This window comes from Hippoglossus stenolepis, chromosome 19 (assembly GCF_022539355.2).
Source record: "Hippoglossus stenolepis isolate QCI-W04-F060 chromosome 19, HSTE1.2, whole genome shotgun sequence".
Classification (NCBI taxonomy): domain Eukaryota; kingdom Metazoa; phylum Chordata; class Actinopteri; order Pleuronectiformes; family Pleuronectidae; genus Hippoglossus; species Hippoglossus stenolepis.
Window position 1 is genome coordinate 1,084,221 of NC_061501.1, and position 26,832 is coordinate 1,111,052.

A 26,832-nucleotide genomic window follows, 5' to 3' on the forward strand; every position below is an offset into this window, starting at 1 on the left:
ACATTGGTTGTGACAAATAAGGATCTTAAACTGGTTGGATCTTTGTATTCTTGATGTTCCTGAAGAGGTTTTCTGACAGCATTTCCCACCTATGTCACATTTCGATTCTTCATGCGGGATAAAATAACACATCTTCTCATCTCAGATTTCTGAAGTTAAATGGTGATTTATCTGGCAGCTGAGGGAACTCATGGTTGAACTGTAATATTACATGTAAACTTCTGTGTACTTCTGACTAAACCCTACTTTCAATCGTATTAACCACAAACTTTGTCAGTGCCTGCTCTTGCACTGACCAAATTTCAGCTTTGTCGTTTGTTGTGAAATATACAAGGGTGAGTGAGGAGCTATCAGACGCTCCCAAATGGACGTCAGTGGAATTGTTGACATGTCAGAAATTTTGGTCTGCCATCTTAAGGCTCTTATACTACAGCCTTGAGGCAATTCCCCAAACCTAGCCCATTTTTTGCTCACTGTGTCTGCGCACAATGTCAAAACAAAGTGAAAGTGAAACCAGGACATGATTGTCACAATGCATCATTTGGACAGAAAACACCGAGGCACGAGTGGTTGAGTTGTGGCAACAACAGACCTGCCTATTCAATGTTTTCTCCTCTTCCTATAACAACCGACATCCCAGAGAGAAATGTCTTTTTTTTTGCTGTTTCGGGAAACACCGAATGACACATCTGGTCAAGACAGCGCTTCTCTTCCTCGTTAGCGCTGTGAAAACAAACTTTGACTTCTTCCTCTTGGACAATAGTCAGACTGGTCCAGAGGGGCCAGCAGGTGACAGACAGTGTGAGCTGTCAGGTCAGGAGTTGAGGATCAGGCCACTTATTGTGTGACCACAAAAATCGTGAGCTTTGGCTTTTCATTGCAGACCATTTACTTAACAAGAACAATTCTAAAATTGAACAGTGTATATCCAGCTTTAAACATAACACACTGCTAAAACAAGACTTCTCTGCAGATAGCAGAATATTAGAGTTTTAAGTAAGTTATTAAGTGAATATTTAGAAATTTTACTATTTAACTTTAAATTTAGTCAATGTTATTTCCTTCTTCATTCCCCATGTCTGATGAACTGTGAGGACCTCTTGATGTATCCACTCAGCTGGATCAGAGTCTCCTTGCTGAGTTTGTATGCTGCCACCTTCTCTGTGTGTATATAAACTGTCTCAGTAAAGACAGAGGTTGCCTAGATTAATGATGGTCCTCTTTAATTAGTAATTAGCTCAAAATGCACTTAATTCTAAACCTTTTGATGATCAATAGAACCCATCTCACCTTCTCATAGTAGTCCACGTTCTTCTCTGCGGTGGAAATAAAGGCTGATCTGAGGTCAGTTCTCATGCTGTTCTTCCAGCGGAACCAGTCTCCCTTCAAGGCATCATTAGCCATCTCCATCCGGTCGGACAGACCATCCACCTCATCCTGCAGCTGCCGGTCAAACACACAGAGCAATGACTGAAGGTTCAGAGAACATGCATCACAGGATGTGCCAAATAGAAAACAAAAAAGATGAAGATAAAGAGGTAAAAGGATTATGATGATCATTATGGCGAACTTTTAGTGCTTTATTTAGCATCATATTCAAATGACTAATGTATGCATATAAAGGTTTTATGGAATTAGGTCAAAACAAATCAGTGATTTTTTTCTCCTGTAGAGAAAGACACTGACTCTTGTATACTTGGATTGTTCTTGTACTGACTTGTGAGAGCTGAAGCAAATCAGTTCATATGAGGTTTGTGCATAGGTATCACTGTTTGCCCAAATAAGTCTTGGCTGTGGAATTCAGAGTCAAACCTAACGTTAAATCTAACGTCAAGACAAACACTAATCTACTTACCTAGAGGGCTTCAAACCTAATGGCCATACTCCCCTTTGCTTTTGATGTTTTGCCTGTCAATTTGTGTAATACTTTGTCAGTTACCAGCCAAATCCAACCTACACTTCATCTACCTGACGAGTGTCTGCCTGTATAAACATTTGTCTATCCCGCTCTCCAACCTGCCTGCTTTCAGACCCCCCCCCCCCATGTCTTCTCAGTCTCTTTACAGCCAAAATAAGTATGCTATGTCCATTCCTAGATGGCCATCTACCTACTACTTTCACATAACTCTCTCTGTCGGTCTGTGGAATGCATATCTTGCAAACCGTTCATCTAAGCAGCATCACACTTTGCATGTGTATTGTAAATTGCCAGAGAAAGTGAAGGGCAGAGTTTGGTGCAATTGGACATGTGATACATTCAATATTAATAAAAAAAGATTAAACAGGCGACCAACACTCTGTAGCAGTCAGTGTGTTGGAGTGGCGAGGAGCAGCATGCTATCAGTCGGTCTGTGGACCGAGTTGAACCTTTATTTTTCTTATGTCCTTAGATAAACGACAGCAGTGGTCGTAACTGGGTCAACCATGAGTCAAAATCACCACCAGATCATTTTGATATTTTGATTATTTTTATTGCAACATATCTGACTGACACCACACAGACACACAGCACAGGCGCGGATCTCTGTCAAGTCAACAACATTCACAGAATCTTTTCCTGTTTGGCAATTTGTCTTCAAAGTAGAATCATAACGTTCGTTTTGTTGCTGCAATGCTTTATACTGACTAGAATTACAATGCTTTTATTTTGAAAAGTTGCCAACTCGTTTCTGAAGATTGTGTCGGTTGCGTAACAGACCTCTGAAATAACTGACAAGCAATGTGTGAACAAATATCACCAGTTCAGTAAATCATTCAAACTTATACATAAACAGTAATAAAGCAATTACAGTTTCATTTTATATCACTCTGTACCACAGACTGTTTATAAAAAGCTCTGCACACAACATCCAGCACGCTAACAATAAAAACTTGACAGTATATTGTAGAATTCACTAATGACCAGGAACAATTCTGAAGTAGCTCCAGTGCATTAACAAAGGCCAAGAAATCAGACCATACCAGACAGGCAGGTTTAGATCGGGCCCTGCACTAGTTAATACAAATACACACAATTCAACAAAACCTCAAATGGAAAAGTAAATTTGCTAATGAAAAAATATCAATGGAATAAAACTTATCATCCATGACGACATGAGCAATCCCAGTTCACAGTTTGAACTCACAGAAAATTGTCACTAACTCTGCAGTTCCTCTCAGCTGAAAAGGGTGTTTCCACCTTTTATAACTAATTGCTTTTGAACGTGGCCGAGTGTTATATAATTTATTTTCTTCTGCTTCCCCAGAGTGGCTATAAAAAGCAATGGATACTGCTTTTAAAAACAAGTTTTAACCTGAATATAAAATGATCCCAAGCCAGCCACACTGATCCTGTGCATCGACATAAATCAGCATAAAGCACGTTTTATTAAAGAGATACTGAACCAGAGACCCACACCAGATCACAAAGAACAGGAGGAGCCATGCGTTCAATCATTAATGGGCGAATGAATTAAAATACTAATATACTATACTAATCACGATTTAACTTCATTAATATACTAATTCAATTATAAAACAGTAAACTATTTAGTTATTTTACTACATTAGAGTGGTGAGAGCGTTTTTATTCCGTCCCCATACACGCTCTGTCTCTCTCTAAAGTATTCATACATATTCAAAATGAAATTGGGGACACAGCCTTTGTGCCAAGTGGACAAGCTGTCCCCAGTTAACTGGTCTTTCTTCTTAAATGTGTCCCCAAAGACAGATTATGACAGACAAGCCGGGGGCTTCTCAGCGGCCTCCTTGTTACTGCAGTGATATTGATCCAAAAAGGCTATATGGCCAGATAACATAGTGCATCTAGGCGCGTGCGTGTGTGTGTGTTCCATTATTTTTCCTCTGTAAAAAATTCTTTAGTTGGAACATATGGACCAAGTGCAGCATCACCAATAGTGTAGCTCAACACCAAAGGGTTCAGCAACTGTCTAATCTGACAGAGGTTTCATCATTAAGCGCACAGTAAATCAATGCATTAATATGACGGAAAATAAATAAATGTTATTTTCACAGTTAACAGACCGGTGCTGAGTTTACAGGCACACAAGTATCACAGTTTGGGTTTTGAAATATCCTAGTTATGTTTTGGTTATATTTCTCTGCAAGATTTTAATATAAATTTATGTAATCATGTAAATTGGCAAACTTGTTTCATTAACAACATTACTTTCCACCACAATTTATCATGATTCTCCATTTCATCAAAAATAAATCAAATTACATTTTTAAATCTGTTGCTTTTTTCATTTTGTCATCCTACATGCATGTCAGATAATATTCAAACAAGCATGGAACATGGTTTAACAGTGAGCTGCTAAATTAGAGCAACATTGCCATCTCCTGGCTGTAAGGGGTCATTGACGCATACATTCTCTCTCTGGAAAGGTTGACTCATAAAAAAGCTTAGTATTTCCTCTCCAATAAAAGGCCAAATAAATGTTGAAGAAGAGAGCGATTTTATTCTGTGCTGTTTGAATTTCACATTCTCATTCAACTGGTCAGTACAGTTCTGTTTTCACGCTCAGACTGCTCAGTCATGGTATGTGCCGTCCAGTTATGACGGAACAGACTTCACAAACTTATCTGATCAGCTTCCCACTGCTGTGTCTCACTATTTTCTATGAGGACACACCTTAAATCAGCAAAAAAACATGTTAGGCCAGCTAGAGGACTATATGTATTCATTAGCGAGACACTTCGGAATGCAAACTGGAGGAGCAGGAGATTGAAGCACCAACCTTCTAGTTAGTGGATGACCCTCTCTACCTCCTGAGCCACAGCCGCAAAATAAATACAGACACAAATAATGTCAAAAAAAAGAGGAACATGTGGCTAAATCAAGTAAAACTGGGTAAAAAACAACAATGTTATGAGATGAATAAATTCATTAATCAACCAAAAAGAAGAAATACAAGTCATGGAATTAAATGCAATCACAATTGCAGTTAATTAAATTAGCAACTAAAGCTGTAATTGCCTCAGTGGTATTAATGAGGTCGTTTTAAAGACGCACAGTAACAGAAAGCAAGAAGAGCTGAGACACTGTAAAATAGCTTTATAAATAAATAAGAATAAATCCTGATCCCTACCCATTGATTGAGCTGGAAGGCCAGTATATTGGTGAAGAGGGCAATGGTGTGTCCCATAACTATTTCAACTGATGAATATTAATGCACTGATATAATGCAGCTACAGGTTTGAGGTTGGAACTGGCTACCCACTCATACATAACATCCCAATGCAGAGAAGAAAAAAAGGTTAAATGATAGTTTAGTGGCAGTATGAATAGAATCTGCACAACAATAAAGTACTATGTCACGGATGTACTACGGATTTTAGTGACCTCCAGCGGATGTTAGGGACATATCTTCAGTTGTGTACCATCAGGTGTTTCTGCCTTTTAATCACAAGACACCCACTCCTAAGGCAGGCCCACCACAGGTTGATCAGACCTGGGTGCATGTCCCTAGCATCTTTGGGCCCAGTTGGGATCTTTCCCCCTGATCGAGAGCCATTGGCTGCAGCATTCTGCAGTGTGTGATGTTTCTTTTATGTTCTGGTGCAGGGCTTGTCCGTGGATCCCCCAGATCTTTGAGCAACCTGAAACTCCTGGTCAGTGGAGAAGGCCCTCTCTGCCCCTGTTCCCCCTCACGGACAAATGTTGTCCTTTGAACTGCGTCTGATGTTTTGGATGGCTATGCATTGGTAGCAGTTCTCTTTGTTTTAATTGTTGCTGCAAGGCATTTGAGTACCTGGTTGTGTCTCCACGTATACCTACCTACAACAGGTAAGGATGTGCCTGAGGGCAGCTGGAGTTGAGCATAGTGGGCAGGGAAGAACGTCATCGGTTGCCCTAAGCAGGAAGCTTATCCTGCTTGCTTCCGTTCCTCACAGGTCCAGCTGATCTTCCTTTTCTCTGTGCTCTCCCATTTCATCCACTGCCCCTGTCTGGCTTGAATGACAGCCTTTGCACATCTTGCTGCCTCATCCTGACCCCGAATTTCCAGGACAACCAATTTCCGTCGCTCTGCAGGAGATGCCTTGTTCCACAGGGGTCTACTCTGACCTACGCCCATACCTCCTCTTCCCTGCTGAACGTGGCCCACAATGTCAGCATTCTGGGGTGCTGCTTTTGCCTGTTGAGTTGCTTCATTTGGTGTCTATTTCTGTCCTGTTGTCAGTGACATATGGATGTCTCTCCGGACTCGGAGAGGGTCATCTCCAGTCTTGTCTTGGTGCATTTAAACTCCTCTACAAGACTTGAGATACTGTAGGCAGGTTGAGGATTCCGTGTCTATACAGGTAGATGTTGCTTGGACATCTTAAGACTCCTAACCATTTTCTCGCATTGGAGCTGATCCTTCTCTCCATGTTCTCAACTCTTGTGAAGGGAACGTCAACTACTATAAGTGGCCACATCAGTCAGGGTAACAGGCCAAACTGTGGGCACCAGAAAACTTGTGGACATGATAGGCAAGTACCAATATCATCAACTTGGAATATCTGTTAATATAAAACTTTCTTTTTTACCTCATAAATGTCACTGAACATCAGTTGTAGTGGCATGTAATCTGCTGACATGGAAAGGAGTGGAATGTTTAAAAGAATTAATATGATGCTCCACCCCATATCGGAAACATTTAGCCCGTCTTAAGGGAAAATCATGGTCGAGGCGTTCTTTTCATAGCATTACGGTTTAAATTTTTATAGAAAATAAGGACAAAACCTCATCTACGGACAAGTTTTCTTTTTATATTAATACGATATGACCACCTTCAGCACCTTCTTTTGACCAAACTATCCCAGGAAGTAAATGAAATTGACATTTAGATCAGATCTGAAAGATTCAGCAAATTACAACAACAAAAGAACTAAGAAGCAAAAGGATATATATTTATATTTTTATTGACAGGTCATTCTGTCAATAAAAATATATATTTTTTAACAAATAACACTGGTGGCCTTGCTGCTTCAAAGAAGGTGTATTTTCATACACGCTGCTTCAATCATAAATAAAATTTAATTTGTATAGCCCATATTCACAAATCACAATTTGTCTCATAGGGCTTCAGCGCTGCTTGTGGCCACAAGGTTTCTTTGACAAAAAGCTCTCTCGGAAACAGTAACAAAGGCATCTATTCCACTACTCCCACCTCATTAGCACTGATGTGTTCAAGGCACAAGACGACTGATATGCATTAGAAGCTAAGGGACTGAATTAAAGCCAGCCACACACACACACACACACACACACACACACACACACACACACACACACACACACACACACACACACACACACACACACACACACACACACACACACACACACACACACACACACACACACACAGCTAATTAAAGTGTGAATAGAATACAAGTCTGTGGGGGAATATCTCAGTCCTCCTTAATTAAAATTTCACAGAAGGATTTTGATATCAGCTGGGTGAGGGGACACACACCTGCACAGTACACAACACTGCATCAACATCTACACCAGAGACAAAGACTGGTTCACAGCTAGATGCAGTGGCAAAGAAAGCATCTGCAGCAGCACGATTAGGAAGGCTAGATCTAATTATTATCAGTCAGTTCTTTCTGCCTAGGATGATTCTGCTGAACCTTTAAAGAACTGTAACATCTTGTCACAAAAACCCTGTCCCACCTCAAATCAAAGAAATATATGATACCATTATTGATATATTATCAGTGATTGAAGCGTTGAATCCCCATTTCCTCTCCTCCAGTCTTTTATTTAAACCTGCCTGCGGTAAATTGTAGACAATTATATATCTGTCCAGTAGAGAGACGACAAACTCAGATTAATCTGACTGTAAATGTTCTTTTAGTTTGAACATTAATGCAGATGTTTACATGATCTGCTAGTATTTAAATTAGGTATTTTACCAGATTTTATGTACACCCGGTGTTCATATGTTTCTCCTGTGCTCACACTGCAAACCTGTTGAGACCTGGTACTAAGATCTATCCTGAGAAATCAAAACTCAAGTAGTGAGTTCAACTGTTCACACCTTGAATTACTGAATCTGTCTCCTGTGAGACCTTGTGATCATATCTCACTTCCCCTGCTCTATATGTAAATGAGATACGTGAAGTATGTCATTTGTGTTTGTGAAGACCAAACGATTGTGTTTTAACCCAGTCGGAGTATAAAAATGTGTCCTATGACAATATTTTGGTGTGTCTCTGTGTCAGCTTGAAACAATGCAAAATCTACTATGACGAAAGATCTTACCAATTTGAAATAAAGATTAAAAAATAGGTGGTCAGTATTGATATTGTGCTCGTGCAACATAACTGTTCCATACGAACCTTCAATTGAAAAATATATAAAACAAATTACGTTCAGATACCATTAAACAGCCGTGTCATTAATAGTTTTTAATAATATCTTCTAACAGGGTGTATGTATCATCAAGTATGAGTGAGTGTAAAATCGCTGCGCACAGAGCGCACTGGAGATCACTCACAATACACAAGGAAAACTATTCACTTTCAAACTTATATTTCCACTTATATTTATATATGACCATTTATGGTTGAATGTGGGCATTTATAGGGTGGAATATGAGCCAGATCCACGTACACATGTTTCCAGGTGGACTGTGATTTGTGCGCAAAGATGTTTTTTTGCGTCGGCTTTTGTGCGCTTGTACACTTCTAGTATGAATAACTATGCTCTGATTTATAAATGAGGCCCCAGGCCCTTACAATTGAAAGATTGTGGCCACATGCGTCTCAGACCACCGCTGAATGTGGTGTGTGATCAGATCTCAGGACGGATTTTGATGCCCGATCTGAATCTGTGTTAAGATCTGATCACTCTGTCCAGGTCAAGAAGATGGTAGACTGTGCTTTAAATGGTCTCCTCTTCATTCCATCCACAGCTGTCTTGAATGACTGTGGACTGAGGAGGGGACTCCTTCCTGTGTTTACTAATAGCTGCTAGCTGCTGCTACCTCGCTGGTTTAAAACTCTTGCCTGTTATTATTATTTCCACCATCAATGTGACTTTGATGCATTAACACCTTTACTGTCATGTGGTCAATCTCTATCAAACTGCAATCCAATCACCAAAAACACATTTGAATACAGATATAATTTAGCTCACATCCTTAACTTGACCTTTAATGCTAACTTTGTAACTTTTTGCATTGTAGTAGAACCTTTAAACTAAGATCAGATGTTTATTCTGTTTCTACAGTCCAATATCGAAACGTCCTCTCTTAGCAAAATCCTAGAATCATTCCTTTATATACACCAACACATCTTCTGTTGTTCTGTGTGTCTCAATTAGAATGTCTCATGAAATAATGATTGAAAATAAAATATAAACTCACACATTCATACACAAACCCCTCTAGTAGAGTGTTTAAAAATAGCTCTGTCCTTTGCTTGGCAAACTTTCTGTTTTCTTTCTTTGTCTCCTGACATTTTGAAAGCGCGTCATCTTCTAAAAGGGATATGGGATTTTTCATTACTCCACGATTAGCTGCTGGGCTTACAGTGTAAAATAATATTGACAGCTCGTATTCCCACTGAGCTGAGGACTGACTTCCAGTCGACAAGCCTGGATATTTAGATAATCCTCCCAGGAAGCCTCCCCACCTCCAAATATGAGCCGAGTGTGGCCCTGTGGGAGAGCCCACACTCCATGCTTCACTTTATTACACCTAATCTCTGGGAAAATGACTGGAGGACACACAAACACCTCGGCTGGCTCAGAGGGACACAGAGAGGGGGGGGGGGCTTCAGATTGTCTGTGTGTGAGGATGTGAAATCATACTTACTTCCTCTTGTTCACCTTTTCTGGAAGCCAGAGCCTCATTCTTGGCTTCAAACTCAGCCTGGACGTTGTCTCTGCGTCTCATCACAGTCTAGAAAATACCGGTAAAACGTTACTGATAAAACTTGCTCAAATCACTTTATTTAATCTATCTTGGTGAGTCTGAATATTGCTAATATTTACACAAACATCCTTTAAACGCTCTCTAACATCACTTTCAAGGGTGCTAAAAGGAACTGTACAATGACAATGTCAGTGAACGGCCTGGAAGTGTTGTTCTTATCCAAATCATTAAGATATTTCCAGGAAATTTTCAATGACATCATAGTGTGTGACTCTACAGCTGCTTTCAGACATGCACCGACCTCCAGTAATTCTCTGGATGAGGTTGTATGTATGCACATGGATGTCCAGGTGAGAGCATCCAGACTTCCTGCTGAGTTTTCCAGACAGTCCTCTAGTAAAAACTAAAACCTCTACTAAAAAGGAGCCCGTTTGAGATCCTTTGCAAGATTCACTCATCGAGTGGGTGTGCTGTTGACGCTTTTAAAAGGCGACAACAAAACTGAAAAAAAAAAGAAAGATTGCAAACATCTCAAGATAAAAACGTGGACCGAATTAGAAAACACTAAGGAGGATGTCAAGTAAGCTTTTAGTGAGATGAGCAGATGCTGGTATCGAGCTGAGAACAAAAACACATGATTTCCGCAGAGGAATTAATACAATATGACCACCTTCAGCACCTTCTTTTGACCAAACTATCCCAGGAAGTAAATGAAATTGACATTTAGATCAGATCTGAAAGATTCAGCAAATTACAACAATAAAAGAACTAAGAAGCAAAAGGATAGATGCTACACACATGTTACACCCATAAATACTAATCGTAGGGTTATTCATTATAACAACCAGTCTGACAAAGCTTAAATATGATGGATACACAAGTGTTCCTGGTCTCTCTCTCTTCTCTCTTCGACCACAGAAACATAATCTTTTATCTTTGAGTGTGACAACTGATCAAAAGTTGAAGAAATTCCCTCAGGAAGTCTTGAGATATCACATTCAAGAGGCCCAAAAATTGATTTTGGAGGCCAACATGACCTCGACCTTTGACCACTGAAATCGAATCAATTAATCAGTGAGTCCAAGTGAAATGTACCTGACGTAATGAAATTCCCAACAGGTAGTCCTAATATATCACATTCACAGGGACGTGAGGCCACAAAGGTGAAAAAAATTCCCTCAAGGCTTTGCAGAGATATCGCATTCACAAGGCATAAAATGTGCTTTGTAAGGTCACAGTGACCTCGACCTTTAACACCAAATTCTATTAAGGTGATCGTTGAGTCTAATAGACGTTTTTACCAAATTTAAACAAATTCCCTCAAATTAATCTTAAGATATCACGTTCAAGAAAAAAACATAAAGATACTTTTTGAGGCCACTGTGACCTTGAACTTTGACCTTTGGCTACCAAAGTGTTCTAATCTTCGAGTCCGAGTAAATGTTTGTGCCAAATGTAAATGGCTGTGGCTGAGGGGTAGAGCGCTCGTCCTCCAACCAGAAGGTCAGTCGGCAGCCCCATCTGCATGCAGAAGTGTCCTTGGGCAAGAAGCTGAACCCTGAATGGCCCCTCATAGATGTTGAATGCAAAAATTGGAAGTCGCTTTGGATAATAGCGTCAGCTAAATGACATGTAATAATAATGAAATGAAAGGACTCCTTAATGGCGTTCCAGAGTTATCACCTTCACAGGGCAAAAACTGTGCTGTGTGAATACTTGCACCCAATTTGAAAAGATTCCCTCAAGGCATTCATGAGATATCGTGCTCATGAGAATGGGACAGACAGACAGACTGGCAGATGGACAGACGGACAACCCCAAAACATAATGCATCCGGCCACTGGTTATGGCCGGCCCGGAGGCATAACAAAGCCAAACAAGTGTTGTTAATTGTGTAATGTTATGTTGATTGTGGGAACCAGGCAAAGCTGAAAAGAGCTTTGTCTGTCATCAATGTCAAATAATTAAAAAAATGCGTGAGTATTAAAATCTCACATTTTCTAGTCACTATAGTGAAGTGGCTCTAAGAATTGCGAGAGATGAGAGATTTGAATTGACTGCTACAAAATGTGCATCCTACCGAGGCCAGTGAAACATTTCTACATCCAATAAGTGGATTAACACTTAATTCATGTTCCTTCAGGATGAACTGTTATCACTTTCCGTTTCTATTGATTCATTCATTCATCCATCACTATCATCACATCACCATTTCACTCTGTTCAGTAGTTTGCTTTATGACCTAAAAAAACCTAATAAACAAATAGCATTCCCATTAGCTACTCTTCTGGTTTTGGGTTAGTTCTAATTTGCAAATGATCATGGTAATAAGAGTAATTACTAAGCATGAGCACGTTTACATAGTCAGTGTGAGAATGACAGAATGATGATGACTTGTTTGACTAGTGGGAAAGTTGACGACTGAACTAAACATGACAGGTGTTGATTTATCATCCTTATATGGAAATGAGCCTTTACATGCACAAGCAGATGGATGTAGACCAGGTGAGAAGAACTTCTGTGCCTCCTTTGATAAATGATGCCATTAGTCTCCTCTCTCCCTTTGTGGGCTGGGTTTCAGATGTGAGCAGTGTGGTCTTAGCTCACCTTCAGTGTCTCAGCACACAGGATGTACTCGTGCAGGGCAGGGGCCAGGACCTCAGACAGATGCTGGTTGTTCTCTTCGGTTTCCTTACTGCAGCGTTCCACACAGCTGGCCACGGCCTTCAAGGGTTCCCCCAAGTCCCCCTCTGACCCTGCCCACTGGACATACACGGGGCCATACTGCTTCAGCTCATCCAGATACTCTGGAAGCACAGAGGACTTTTAAACAAACTTGATGTTGTATTAATAATGCAAATATATAAATATTGTGTTAATAAATCCAGCGCCTCTTTCATTTTGGTTTCTTTCCATTGTGATGTACTACCTGGATCACACTCCAACACAGCAGTTATTAGATATTAGAATACTATTTCCACCCTATGTGCTGAGCAGAACTCTATTACTGTGAGTATTTGCAATCACAAAAAAACAAAAGGCTGTCTATAATCTCAATGTTAACGTTTGTACAGCGTTTTTGAGTTTGTAAAGTGTTTGTTTGTTTGGGTTGAAATTCAAAACACACTGGGTTTAACATGATCATTTACGTGGACGGAATGATGGATATATGGAATCAAAAGTTACTGAGACACAAATGTGTCCAGTCAGAGCTTTTTTTCTCTTCTTTACCTTGTAAAATATATATATATATATATGGAACATTTTTGGTATTGCTTTAAAAAATATATATTTTCTTCCTTATTTATTTCCTCAACTGACTGAGTGTTGATACCATGGTCCTAACTTAGCAAATCAGTGCAGAGCCCCTGATCAACTCCCTGATATGAGGAAGATTATTTGACACTTGAAACTAAAATATAATAATCACAAAACTTTCTCAATAAAGTACTCAATAAGCATGCTGCAGTACCTCTCTGTTCTTTGATAATCCTCTGGGTGACTTTGTCCACAGAACAGATCTTGTTGCTGAAGTCCTCCACATACTCCTGCATAAAAGTGAACTCCTCTGGGCGGCTCTTCAGGCCTCGTACCGAGTTGGCCACTGACCTCACCGTTTCTCCCATCCTGCTCAAGAAGCCTGGACCCTGTTTCTTGTGGGACGTCAGCTCCTGTAGGAGGTCATAGCACAGGGCTTAAATTAAATTGGGTACCAGTGTTGAACCAGTTTCAAAATGTTCCTACTGGTTTAATCTCATGTCTGATTGTCAGTCTGTTTTAGCATAAGAGTGGAAGCAGTGGGAATAAGGCATAACCTGAGTCACCCAACAATACACCAACTAACACCTTTAAATTGCTTAGTGGACAATGTCACAATGTCAATTTGCACTTGGAGTAAGAAGCTTTCTTGGTCATTGCGCCTCTGTGACAAACTGGTAAGAATGGCAGCAAATGTAGAATTTATTTTAACTGTTAAAAAAACATCTTTTCAACATTTTTTATCAACCCCAGGGCTTTATTGTCCATGCAAGCTAGTGATGCAATAAAAATCACCAGACTGACTCATTTCCGTTTCTGCGTTGACCGGGTCCTTGAGATTAGTGCTGCATGACATTAGGAAAGCGTGCAATATGTGATAACGTTGTTGAATATTGCAAGATCATATGACTCGCAATTAATAAACAAATGCTTAAGTATGCGGTGTTAAAGTCTTTCTGCTTTGGGTTTGCTGCTAACATAGACCCCATACAGTGAGTAGTCTATGCAGACACTGAAAACAATAAAGTTCAAGAATGAACTGGCGGCTTTTAGCCCTCTGCTTTTGATTAACTTAATGACAGAAAACAATAGCTGTCATTAAATTGTTGAATGTGCACAGAGACTCTCTTAGTGCATGTGTGCATGTCTGACCTGTGCGGTGAGGAAGACGTTGAAGTGCTGGCTGAAGGACAGGATGGGATGCTCAGAGATCTTGTTGAGGAAACGGTGCAGAGCTTTCCTCCTGGTCTCGATGAAGTCGTCGTTGAATCGTTCCACCATGCCTTTCATCACAAACTTCTCCGGCAGCGGCTGTGGAAAGACCAAAACTGTGTCCTAAGTCAAAGAGCCAAACAATGATGGTAATGATGGTGACATATTTCCACATGGCCAGCACATTATTTGCTCTCCTGCACATAGGGAACTTCAACTTGGATGGTGTGTTGTTGCAGTTAGAACTGACTTATTTATTTTTTTACTGTGAACTCAATCAATATATGTACATTCTAAAAGGACTGCCATAAATAATGATATATCTTGACTCTTTTCATCTTTTATACTAGTTGTTAAACATGACTCTAATAAACATCCCTTTATATATATATTGTATGTCAGACAAAAAAAATCTTACACCCATATTCACATATGTGTGATTTACATAATTTGAAATGTAAAAAAGTGTATACAAATAAAAGAGCAATATCAGAAAAAAACATGCTTAGAAGGATAAAGAAATCTGAAGCCAAAGAATAATCTCTTTTTCTGCATTAGGGAATCTTGGACTAAATAAATTGTTACTTCGGTCCAAATGGTTGGATTTTCTGACACACTTTGCATAAAAGGAAAAAGAAAAATGTACAGAAAATTAAATCTGCACTCTCATTTCTTCAACACAAACTCAAGCACTTAAAGCAAGGGTTAGTAATCGTGGAAAAGTTAGCAAGAGCAGACTATACTTTGAAAAAATGCTACCGATACATCCCATCCTCTCCATCGACCCTCTCGTCAAAGCTTCGCCCATATGAACGTGCACTGTGTAACAACTGCAGGAATACAACTTTTCCGTGACTCGCTCGCTCACTAAGTCGCCCCTGCTTCGTCGCCTTTTTTCCTTTTCTTTCTTCTTTTATCTCATTAATTGATGACTATCTGGACATAAAGGGGATTTCAACAAATACAATAACAAACTGTTTCAGAAACAACTTACCAAATCTACCTTTAAAGACATGCAATTAGTATGGTCCTGTTTCAGACCCATCAAAAACACCACCTACCACACTACCCAAGATATCAAAAAATCTACAAATTTAATAGATAGAAACGTTTTTTTTCTGTAACACACAGACTTTAATTGTGTAAAAACATCACATCTTACCTCAACTAAGTTACTCCTCCATTTTCTAATGTAACCAAAACAAAAGTAATGATTCAGAAAATAATTACAAAAGTAAGACAAAGATCAACTCCAAAAACCCTGAGTGCTTTGGAATATGGCTGACAGTAACATCAAGTATGCACGACTTGTGGTAAATGAGCTCTGGTCTTGTCCCAGTGGACTTGTGACGTAGCCCACAGATGTGTTCAGCAGATGATGCGGTGGGCTAATACATACGTGGACAATGAGTGTCGGGTGGTTTTCCTCCAGTCTGCTCCTGAGCCACAAGAAGTCCTGGTAGCGTCGGAGTACCTCATACTCACTGGAGTCAAACTCACTCCGCGTAGTCTGCAGAAAGAAGCTGTCAAATCACTACCCAATCACCACGCTGCATAGCCTACAAGACTGATGTCAATCTTCTGATTTTCACAAAATCATAGAAATAAGATGTTTTTCCTGTTCTTAGGAAAGTGATAACATGTTAAGGTGCTGGTGTGGTGATTACATAGGGACGGAAACAGAGGGAGCAGTGTCTCAGTCTTTTAACCAACACCTAATATAGATCAAATAAATTATTTATGATCATAGGGTAGGAATGACATGATCATGATGTCATTATGACATATAGTGTAGTAATTAATAAACTTTTGCAAACAATAGAGACACAAACTTCTGAGTGTTTGTTGCCTCATCTGTAGCTTCTAATGTCCATGTCTGACCTCCATCTCCTGCAAACCCTAACAGGTTAGCACACCCCTATATCTGTCCTCAACATCAGCAGAGATACTGTCATTGTCTCAAGTAAGAAAGTTGATAGAAATGTTGCTTTTACTCTGAGTAATACAAGTAAGAACATTGACTGTATGTCACTAGATGGATGCAGTCCTTTTACTATGCTGCATGTACACGGCCATTTACGACATTCTCACCTTGGTCAGGACCCTGTACATGATGAAGGTCTCGATGGCAGTGACATGGCTCTCCGGGTTGTCGACAGTGATGAAGATGTCTTTGGTGTTAGTGTCCTGCTGCCCTTCCTCATCCTCCTCCAGTCTGTACTGGTTGACCATGGAGCTGGGAGAGTTGGGCATGGAGCTTCCATCTGCCAGGGATGTGTTCTGAACCAGTGAGGCAATGACACTGTAAGTGTTCAGTTGATTTCCATGTGAACAACAAAGAGCAACATCCTGACTGTTTTCAAAGAGATACTCAACATATAGGGCATTATCCATATGTGTAAGTCACAGTGTATCTGTGAGAGCTGGCTGTTTAACTTACCTCTGACGGTTTAACAAGTTTGCTTTTGGTCTAACAACAAATGTATGAACAAGGATACCAGCAAACCCCAGTATACAGCACATGTATCACTTCCTGCATGTGCTCCACCTTCACTGTGCCATTCATGGTTCTTGACTGTTAGAAATGTGCTTGACATAACTTTTCTAAAACTAAATGTAGAAATGCTTTACATTTTTTTGCCAGGAAAATGCCACAGAAGCTCTGATATCACATCTTATTACCAACCAACGTTCATAAAGTTGAGCATGTGAGAAAATAAGACTGAGCTGACCAAGTGGTTTCCTTCCTTCACTTCTGACTGGACAGAGGGGAAAGGAAGTGCTGCAGCTGATCACCACATCAGTAACCCCACAACAGGATTTGGGTGTCTTTTATTATGACTATTACGCATTGTTATGACAGTTTCATAAACCTTCACACAATATTGGTGGGAAAAGTATTTATGGTCACTAGCATCTCTGCTGGAGGTGACCAGATCATCTGGTAATAACAATATGACATTAATACAGGCAACAGAATAACCTATTCTTTCCCATCTGCTTTAGCAAATAGAATTTGGCTTCATCTGATCTGTCCTGCCAAAACACCATCAAAGCAAGCTTGATTAGACTTCCAAAAAAGGTTTGGCTGCAGTGTCACTGTTCCTGTATTTCCTCCGTCTCAAAATACAGAAAGTATTATTTGGCGCTATACAAATACAATTTTATTGAATAACAAATGATCTACCGTATATTACATTTATATGATTTGACTATATATTTACATGAAGGGAAGGAATTCACACTAAGCAGGTCACTATGTTTATTTATTTCCTGTTCTTCCATCTACCCAGCCAACAGTTCAGTGGTTAAAACATCTGTTTTGATTAGAGTAGTCAAAAAGCCAGTTACCACCAAACTACAGGCACACGCTAAATGCATCCATCCATAACAGTGAATTCAATGAACTGCACATATTTATTCAATTAAATTTTATTTTTATAGCGCCAAATCATAATATATATTATCTCAAGGCACTTTACATAAGAAGGTTTATATATGCTTTGAGCATACAACCCATTTTAGGACTCATCATTCCCACCATTGGCTTAAAGTAAAAGGTAAGCAACCTGTCAGGAAATAAACTTATTCACTTACCAATAGAATGATAGAAGAGCAGTGCTACCACCCTGTATAAAGCATCTCTCTGCTTGCACATCTCATTCACACACTGACAGCATCAGACACTTCACCACTCATTGACAAATGGCATATTGTCTGTTTAATCATTATAAGTGTTCAAACAACAAGTCATCATTTTTAAAGATGTGTCCAAAATGATTTATTGGCTTGTGTAATAATTTCCTGCAGTCTCCAGTGATTGGCTATTGGTCCTGGCCTCATGGACATTGTTGAATCTAGATAGTTCAGCCTCTTTGTCAAAACGAAATACAATTTTCACTTTTTCCTCACAGCACAACTATTGTTTCTCAAGTTTTCTCTGCTGAAACGCACACATTAGTTAGACGCAATTAGAAACCTGTCCACCTACATTACATTGTGGACAAGTCGTCCAGTTAAATATTATTGATAGATCGATATTGTCCTTGTATATTTGTGCTATGATTGGTGTATTCTTAATGAGCACTTCAGGTTTAACCCACAGCCAAAGCACATCTTGAAAACTCAATCAGGCCAAGTGTTGGTCTACCCCAGATGTTTGTATTTTGTAAATTTGATAATTTCTACTCAGATGAACACGGAGGCCACAATTATAACTAGTCAGGTACTTGTCAAAGTAAGTGGCTGATTACAGTATATTTTAGATTACTGTGACTATTCCGACTTTCAGAACTGAGGATTGTGCACCCAGTTCATTTTTTACAGCTAACTCTGCGAGCCATCGGGACCCTTTTCAATTTGTAAACCTATGCAGATGTTGTGCGGAGCAAGAATTTGAATGAGGCAAAAAAAACCTCAGTAACAAATGAACTGTATAACTCTATTAATCTACACATGCTGAACCTACTACCTGTCACACTGACTATATTCACTTCAGACAGAAACTGTTGCTATCCTTAACTCTGAGCCCACTGTAACAGAAACATCAACAGGAGAAAAAGCATTGATTCAAGATTAGAATGTTCCAAGCAAGAAATCGTAACAAGGTCAAAGCTGACAGCAGCGACAGCACTCATTTTACACGATGAAAACTTCATGCATGCATCCATCTCCAGTACCTTAACCCTTGTGCTTTGTGTGATGAATGGGTCAAATTGAGCCGTTTCAAATTTGGACTAAAGCAAACACAATTTTAAAATATTTCTACAGCCTGAAATCAGCTTGTTTTCTGTGAAAAACACAATAAATTATGAAGTACGGATACTCCCACACATTCATGGCCTTCATACAATGTTAAGGTCAATGTGACACAGAAATGTGCACACACAGAGAGAAACTCACTCACTCAATATTTAGTACTACCTACTATTATTAATAACAATAAACTCAAAATCTTACTTTTTGCGATAGCATAAATTAAGATTTAAAATGTGTCTTTTTTAACTCAGGAAGAATTTTTGAAAAAAGAACTTGAAAGATTGACGAATGTAAAAAAATAATTGCTAGATTAATCAATGAAATCATAATCGTTATTCAGTTTTCCTTGGAAGCACAAGCCTTTTTTCACAGTGGACTTTATGTTGTCACACTCAAATGATACAGTTTATGCAAACAGTGGTGAATTAAGAGTGAGCTGCCTGCAGGCCTGTTTCCTGTAACAACAGCTAAGAAGCTGCTGAGGTCAGCAGTCATGCCTCGCTCCACAACGACAAACACATCATGACTTTTCTCTCCCTGATAACTTGGTTATCATGTGATCATACATATGCAACAGGGATCTCTCACTCTATCTCCTGTTGAAAAAACCACAGTCTCCCATCAGCGTTGTTGGAAATGCAGAAATATGTTGTATAGTTGACCTTTACTGAAAACAGCAAAAAATTTCCAAATTATATTCAAGAGTAACCATGACCAACATCTGTGTCTTTGGGATTAAGTGGTTGTTATGGTAACAGTCTGAGGTGAGGGGGAAAGAGTGATTTTACCTGTTTTCAGACACCACAGATGTGTTTGCTATGTGTGGCAGATGTGACCAGAGCAGGTGGAAAAATGTTGGTAGCTACAGCTTCCTGCTGCACACATTATATTAACACACGTTAGACTACCCTAGTTTAAGGTGACTACTGTAGGCTAACGTTAAGTGTTGCCAGAGCCATGTAGAGAGTGTGTTGCCACCACAGTTAAATGTAAAGTTAACTAGGCACTTGTTTATGTTGCCTGTAAGATGGGCAACTATTTAAGTACACCAAGATGAGGCACCGAAATCTACGCTGTGATTCGGTCCGGTCGGTACTGGCTGTCTAGGAACTAGATTGACACTGAATTTCAGTACCTAACGCTAATTACCACTCAAAAGAGTGAGGCTCTCCAATGTTGAGCTAGTTTGAGCAAGGGGTGGGACTGACCTCTACAGAGAGTGGGGATTGTGAGTGTGAGGATTATGAAGGTTAATTAAGCGGTGTAAAATGATTAATAGAACACAATAATTTACAACTTTGCGGAGGTTATGTTTACAAATTCTCACATTACTCCCCTCAGTATGATGTCCATTTTATCTAAGGAAGTTTTGTCTGTGCAAGTTTTGTCTGAGGCCATTTTGTCTAATGCCGTTTGATCAGAGGAAGATTTGTTTGAAGAAGTTTTGTCGGAGGTGGTTTTGTCTGAGGGAGAATTGTCTAATGCTGGTTTGTCTGAGTCCATTTTGTCAGATGCCATTTGGTCTGAGGAAGTACTGTCCGAAGAAGTTTTGTCTGAGGACGTTTTGTGTAATGCTGTTTTTACTGAAAAAAAATGAATTGTGTGAGAAAGTTTAGTCCGAGGAAGTTGTGTCTGAAGAAGTTTGTTTGAAGAAGTTTTGTCTGAGGAAGTATTGTCTGAGTACATTTTGACTGACGTTCGATGGAGCAATTCTTATGAACTTATGAACAAGCTGCAAGCAGCGATGGTCAGGCCCTCGCAGTCTGCATGCAGTGCTGCGGCTGCAGTGTAGTTGTTGAAGGTTAGTTGACACGGCTTGGTATTGAATTATGCGTTTACACATTGCATGAAGGACTTTAATGTCACTGTTGAGGCATATATCCTGATGCTAGTAGGTGGTGCAATGACTATGCTGAATTTTGACATGTTAATGTCCTCACTCCAGGTCATCAAATATGTTAGTCAACTTCACCAACTTCCTGTAAATTTAGGGTATTGGTCCAAGAAGCCTTTTTGTAAGTCTGGCCATGATACATATACCTACCGATTTTCATACAATATTCATAACCTATCATCGACCATGTCTAAAGGGTCTTCTGACCAAATTTCAGCTCGATTTGGTCAACCTGCTAGGAGGAGTACATCACAATATAAAACATGACCACTTAATCCAAAATAGCTGACTTCCTGTTTGGAAAGGGGATGTCTAGACATTTTGTACGTCTGGTACGTCATACATATGACCCAAAATGTTCATGCACTGTTGATGTGTTAATTGGGCACTCCAATACCTGAAAACCATTTCACATGTAAATCTCTCAAACATCTGAATTTTGTCCAAAGTTTCAGCAAATGTGATGCATGTTTAAACCGCCAAATATCATTGGGAGGAGACATAAATAATGATTCCTCGAGTTTCAATAGGGTCGTCGCAGAGGTTGCTGCTAATTAGCACTTTTGAGTTGTTATGGTGAACTCCAACATTTGGACGGGTGTTTAAATCCACTTGATGAATCTAAGTCCAATAGATAAGCAAGGTAGGCTCTTCTATGCTTCCACAAACTTCTTAGGAAAATATCTGACACTTCAGCTACTACATTTTCACCAGTTGCTCCCTTACTAACTGTTGTTTACTGCTGAGCAGGTATGTGCACAAAGGATCTTAAAAGCTTTTCTATAAAAACAGCTGTCTGACAAAATGAGACTGGGGTGTTAACACTGGGTCTTCTTTATGTTTTATGAAGACTGTAATTTGCAGTGATGCATTTTGACTATTTTGTAATTGATTCACTATAGAAATAAGAACAAATTGATAATTAATGTGCATATTAGTTACAGCACTACATCAGCTAGACCTATTTCCATTTTGCTAACATGCAAATGAATGCAAATATTGACCCTAACTTTTTTGCCAGTGGCAAAGAGGAAGGTACTGTTTGACAAACTTGGCCATGGGAGATGTGGCTGGATAGCTAACCGTTCCAGTTATCCTGTCAACACTAGTTTTTTTTTTTCTATCAGGGTGAGGAAAGCATTTCAATTTTATCATGTCCTTGAGGATCACATTGGACACGTCATTAACCTATCTAATGTGATGGCTAAATCTGCTGCTGTTTGTCTGTCAGGTATCTGATGTCAGATGGCAATGATGATGCTACTTGCATCTAGTACATACACTTTACATACATACAGTTTATAGAACCTGAGATGTTGCATAATTTGTTTGTTTATAGCTTCATGATTTCATGTTGTAAGGAGCATCAGCTCTTTCCACATTTGATAGCTTAACAAATATTTCCCTTGTCTTATGTTTACCTTCCATGTTCTGACACCTATCGCCAAATACCTGAAGGGGTTTTGCACTTTTACCTGAATATTCAAATGTCAAGGCAGGTGTCTGTTCTTGCAGAGTAAGACAAATGCATAGTGTTTGCACATAATGTAAACTTTTATTTTAAACAGCAAAAGTAGCTCCACAGCAGCAACTTAGCTCCTACAAATTCTCCTTCTGAATGAGGTTTCAGCATCTTAGCTCAGAATCAGAATTCAGAATGTGGTCTTGTGAAAGCTGCTTGCAGGACACCCAATTTCAGTTGAAGAGCGTTAATTTAAACCAAGAGCATTTGTGCCTCCACTTCATCTAATTTACCAGACACTGGGAGAAAGGCTGAATGATTCCAGCTGTGCTGACACTCTGGATTCTCTTTTTCATAATTACTAGACACACTGACTTGTCTTTTACTAGGGCTGTGCTCAAAAAATCGATATGGCAATATATCGTGACGTCCTCCTTGCTGTGACGGCAGTCTTGAAAACGAAACATCCCCTATGGTGCAGTGCACAATAATGCCAATAGGTGGCAGCATAGGCAAAAACAGCACGCGTCTCAATTCAAAACAAACATGGAAGGAAACAGTGAAAAACTGGCGGAGTTATTGCACGTGAAATGCATTCCGCACAGTCTGAATTTGGCCGCTCAAAGTGCACTCAAGACACCCACTGTTTCCCGTAAACTGGGAAGAATTCGCAGCATCATGGCTTTTTTTAGGAAAAGCACAATTGCAAGCCATGCCCTGAATGAAAATCAGAAGCTACTTAATCTCCCCGAGCACAAGCTCATGACAGATGCAGCTACAAGATGGAACAGCGCCTGTGAAATGTTGGAGCACTTCTTAGAGCAATGTGCGCAGCATTACTCTCCACTGAGGTGCGGAAGAATGCCAAGGAGTTGTGGACCTTAACTGAAGCGGACCTGGCCTGTGCTGAAGATGTGGCTAAAGCCCTGAAGCCGCTAAAAGTTGCAACACTCGTAATGACAGAAGAAAAGACCCCTACGCTGTCTGTTATAGCACCGCTGCATGCCCAGCTGTGCAACGGCGCTCATGTCCAAGCAACAGACTCTGCACTTACGAGGGACATTAAAACACTCCGGGGATCTTGGGAAGAGATACGTGAGCGACAGATCCTTTCTGTGCATCGTTTTTTTTTTTTTTTATTGTAGAATTGTAAGTGTTTTGAGTAGTGCGATCCTTAAGGCTTTGCCTTTGTTGTTATATGGAATAATAAAGAACAGCTGTTGTAGTGAATTCTGTGCAGGACATGGTCATTATTCAAAAGCAACGTGTTTCGTGATACGTATCGTATCGTGGCCTCTGTATCGTGATACGTATCGTATCGTGAGGTTGTAGGCAATACCCAGCCCTATCTTTTACTACAAAAAATATAATTTGTCAGTTCTTTGGAAAGACCAATATTCTGCAGCTACTTTTCTTTACTGGCCAGTCCCCATGGTGCTTGTGTGAAATGACAGGTGTTCATCTGTGACCTGATAGGTGTACAGCCAGAAGTGACTAACCTGAAGGATGCTAGTCTAGGGCTGGGCAATAAATAATATCCAGAATTATCACAGTATAATTTTCATCAATAGCAATATAAAAAAGTTTCATGATATATCGATATATTGCTTATGCATTGTGCAACTGAAGTGAGGAGTTATAATTCATAAATGATCTACCTCAGATTGGTAAAATTTGTTGCTGTTTAACAAGTAATTCTCTGCCCAAAAACAAGGGTTTAAAACCACAACCCTGACTGAGCGCTAAATACACCAAGTTAGAGATGTCTTATGTTAATATGAGAAGTGTAAAAAGAATTTGGTTTATGGAACAGCTAAAATCTGGAAATATTGCGTGTATTTATTTTTCTACTATATTCATCATGACTTTGCACTTCTGTGACAAATGCGGTGAGAACTGGTGAAGTAAACAGATGAGAATCTGTTGACAACATTGACTGCTTTTTTAATTATTACATAGAAGTGGCCACAAGTTTGAGCTTTGCAGATTAGGTGGTCAACCAAACGGCAGTACATTTCCTGCCAACCATCACTTTTGCCACTGACAACACTAACTAACCTTTTCTCACAGTGGTGACATTTGACACTTGTTTTACTTGTCTATTGTTTTCCAGACTAAATATAAGATCCCCTCATGAGGACTGTGACCCTGTACCTGGTCTTGGAGCCAGTGGAGTTTTGATTTGTGACCAAGTTTTGATCAAGATTTGTTTGAGACCTCCCTTTGTTCACATTTTGACCTTCATGTAAATCGAGCTCAGAAGAAACACACACACAAAGAAATACACTGAATAAAGCCATTCACCCTTATCCTGCAACTTTGCTAAAGCCCTCAGACTATGTTCATTCATAGCGATTATCACATTGAATACACTATAGGAATTTATTGATTCATAGTAGATATCTAAATCAAGGCATGTGTTCTTAGGATATAATTTCAAACTACTTAACAACTTTTTGATCCATGTCTCTGACATACTGACCCTAAAATACATGAATATGAAGCCACTGGTGGAAAAATGGCTTATTACTTGTTTAAGTGAAGTACTGGCTACTTTCAAATTCCATATAGAAATGGCATGTGTACCTGTATTCAGTATAATACAGTAATGACGTCAACAATTACATCCAGTATACTTGACATATAAAACATTACTCTTGGCCTTTCAAAGATGTATTACATCATTTAAATTCTGCAGCTACATCATCTACCAACAACCACCGATTCAACCAACCATGGGGATTCAGGTTCAAATCCATTTGCCTAACAGGTAAAGCTGGGCGAGGAGTTAAAAAAAACTAAAGCCGGAATGAAAAGGAGAACCTAAACATTGGTCAATGTACTTTTAAGTGCGTGTCTACATGTGCAAAGTTGTGTTACATGTCAAATAAACACAAAACTGTTGAAAAACCGAATGGAGTTTTGTGTTGGTCTCTCCATAAAGGCGCTTCACAGCAATAAGCAGACAGGACAGTCGGGTCCTAAGGTCAGCTCATCAGCTGATCCAGGACCTGTGGTTTCCGTCTTTCTCTACGTGACGATACACGGAAACTATCTCCACACACATAAGAGAGGAGCAACTTGTAATCCTCTACAAGCTGACGTTAAAGCGGCGAGTCAATGAGGTGAGTCGAATCCACGTAGCAGCGAAGCCAGCGGAACAATCCGAGCGTCCGAAGCTCTCGGGTTCCGCTGAAGCTCTGTGTGTTTACCTTGCTGAAAACCTCCAGGTCTTCGTCCTCGTCCAGGTCCAACATGTGACCGGTGAAGTCCGCGGGGACCGTCTGTCCGCTCATCGCGCTCTCAAACTTTCTAAATGAAGTGAACTCATCGGGCAGACCTGAGAGAAAACTACCACAACTTCGGAGCAGCGGAAGCACACGGGGAGCGACTGGGGGCTGCACTTCCTCGGATGCACTTCAAAATAAAAGCCACCCAGCCACAGCCAATCCGAGTGCAACGAGTCATTAGTCACCTCAATTATTTGTCTTGTTTGTTTGTTTTTGTCGTGCAGGCTCTTGTAATGGGATACTACTAGTGTATACACACGTTCTAACAATAGAAAATCAAAGTATCCGTTTATTTTTTATTTGAAACAAAATACCAGGACAAAAATATCTGTTTAAAAGTTTATGTTTTACTACAACAGTTGACAGAGCTACCTCTTGACAATATTTTTTGTTGTACCTTACGAACCATTGCAGGACATCGGGTGGTTTTCCACAGCATTTTATTTCCAATAAAAAAAAAAACAGCATCAGGGAATTCTGGGTTCAAATTTGTATATTCAGTAGTTCATTTAAGATTTTCAGTAGAGGAGGAATTACATATTTTCCTTTTAGAATGTGTTATTGTATTTGATAGGCTAATGTGATTTCAGAGTGAAACAATGGTTCATATGAAGTGATGCAATGATAAAAAGTGAATTTGGTGTGTGTTGAGGGATTGACCTGTCCAGTCCCAGTGTGTAGGATTTAAGAGGATCTGCTCTAAGAAAGGATACTCAGTCTAGCTAACTATTGAGTATCTTTGGTTAAACTTGAGGCATGTTCTTTATTTAGTAGTTTAAAGTAATGCTTTTATTTTCACAAAAAATAAAAGTACTTCTGGTGTACTTTTGGTGATATTATTGCTCTTGATACATGTGCAGGCCTGAGCGCGCAGATGCGGAAGGATCAGTGCAGAATTCACTCCCTGTATGATTCATGTGGGAGAGACTGGCCAGGGCCGGCGGCAGGCTGCAGTACTGTTGTTTTCCACAGGAGTCAACCCACTGAAAGGAATCCATGGTGGAGATGATCTGCACTGTGACAGTGTCCTGGGGTGAAAAAGTAAAGTAACTATGGAAAAGGAATGTGAAAGTGAGATGTCACTAA

General features: G+C 39.7%; 1 protein-coding gene across 1 annotated transcript in view; it reads right to left on the reverse strand.

Moving 5' to 3' along the window:
- Positions 1-25,842, reverse strand: part of snx7 (sorting nexin 7) — a 41,340-nt gene extending 15,498 nt beyond the window's left edge. Inside the window, exons 1-8 of the mRNA XM_035142525.2 lie at positions 25,669-25,842; positions 16,434-16,622; positions 15,742-15,852; positions 14,283-14,441; positions 13,345-13,543; positions 12,480-12,679; positions 9,813-9,899; positions 1,291-1,443 (exon numbers count right to left, since the gene is read on the reverse strand). Of these exons, the coding sequence (XP_034998416.1) occupies positions 1,291-1,443; positions 9,813-9,899; positions 12,480-12,679; positions 13,345-13,543; positions 14,283-14,441; positions 15,742-15,852; positions 16,434-16,622; positions 25,669-25,752 (1,182 nt within the window). The 5' untranslated portion in view covers positions 25,753-25,842. The remainder of the gene's footprint in view (positions 1-1,290; positions 1,444-9,812; positions 9,900-12,479; positions 12,680-13,344; positions 13,544-14,282; positions 14,442-15,741; positions 15,853-16,433; positions 16,623-25,668) is intronic.
- Positions 25,843-26,832: the final 990 nt, after the last annotated feature.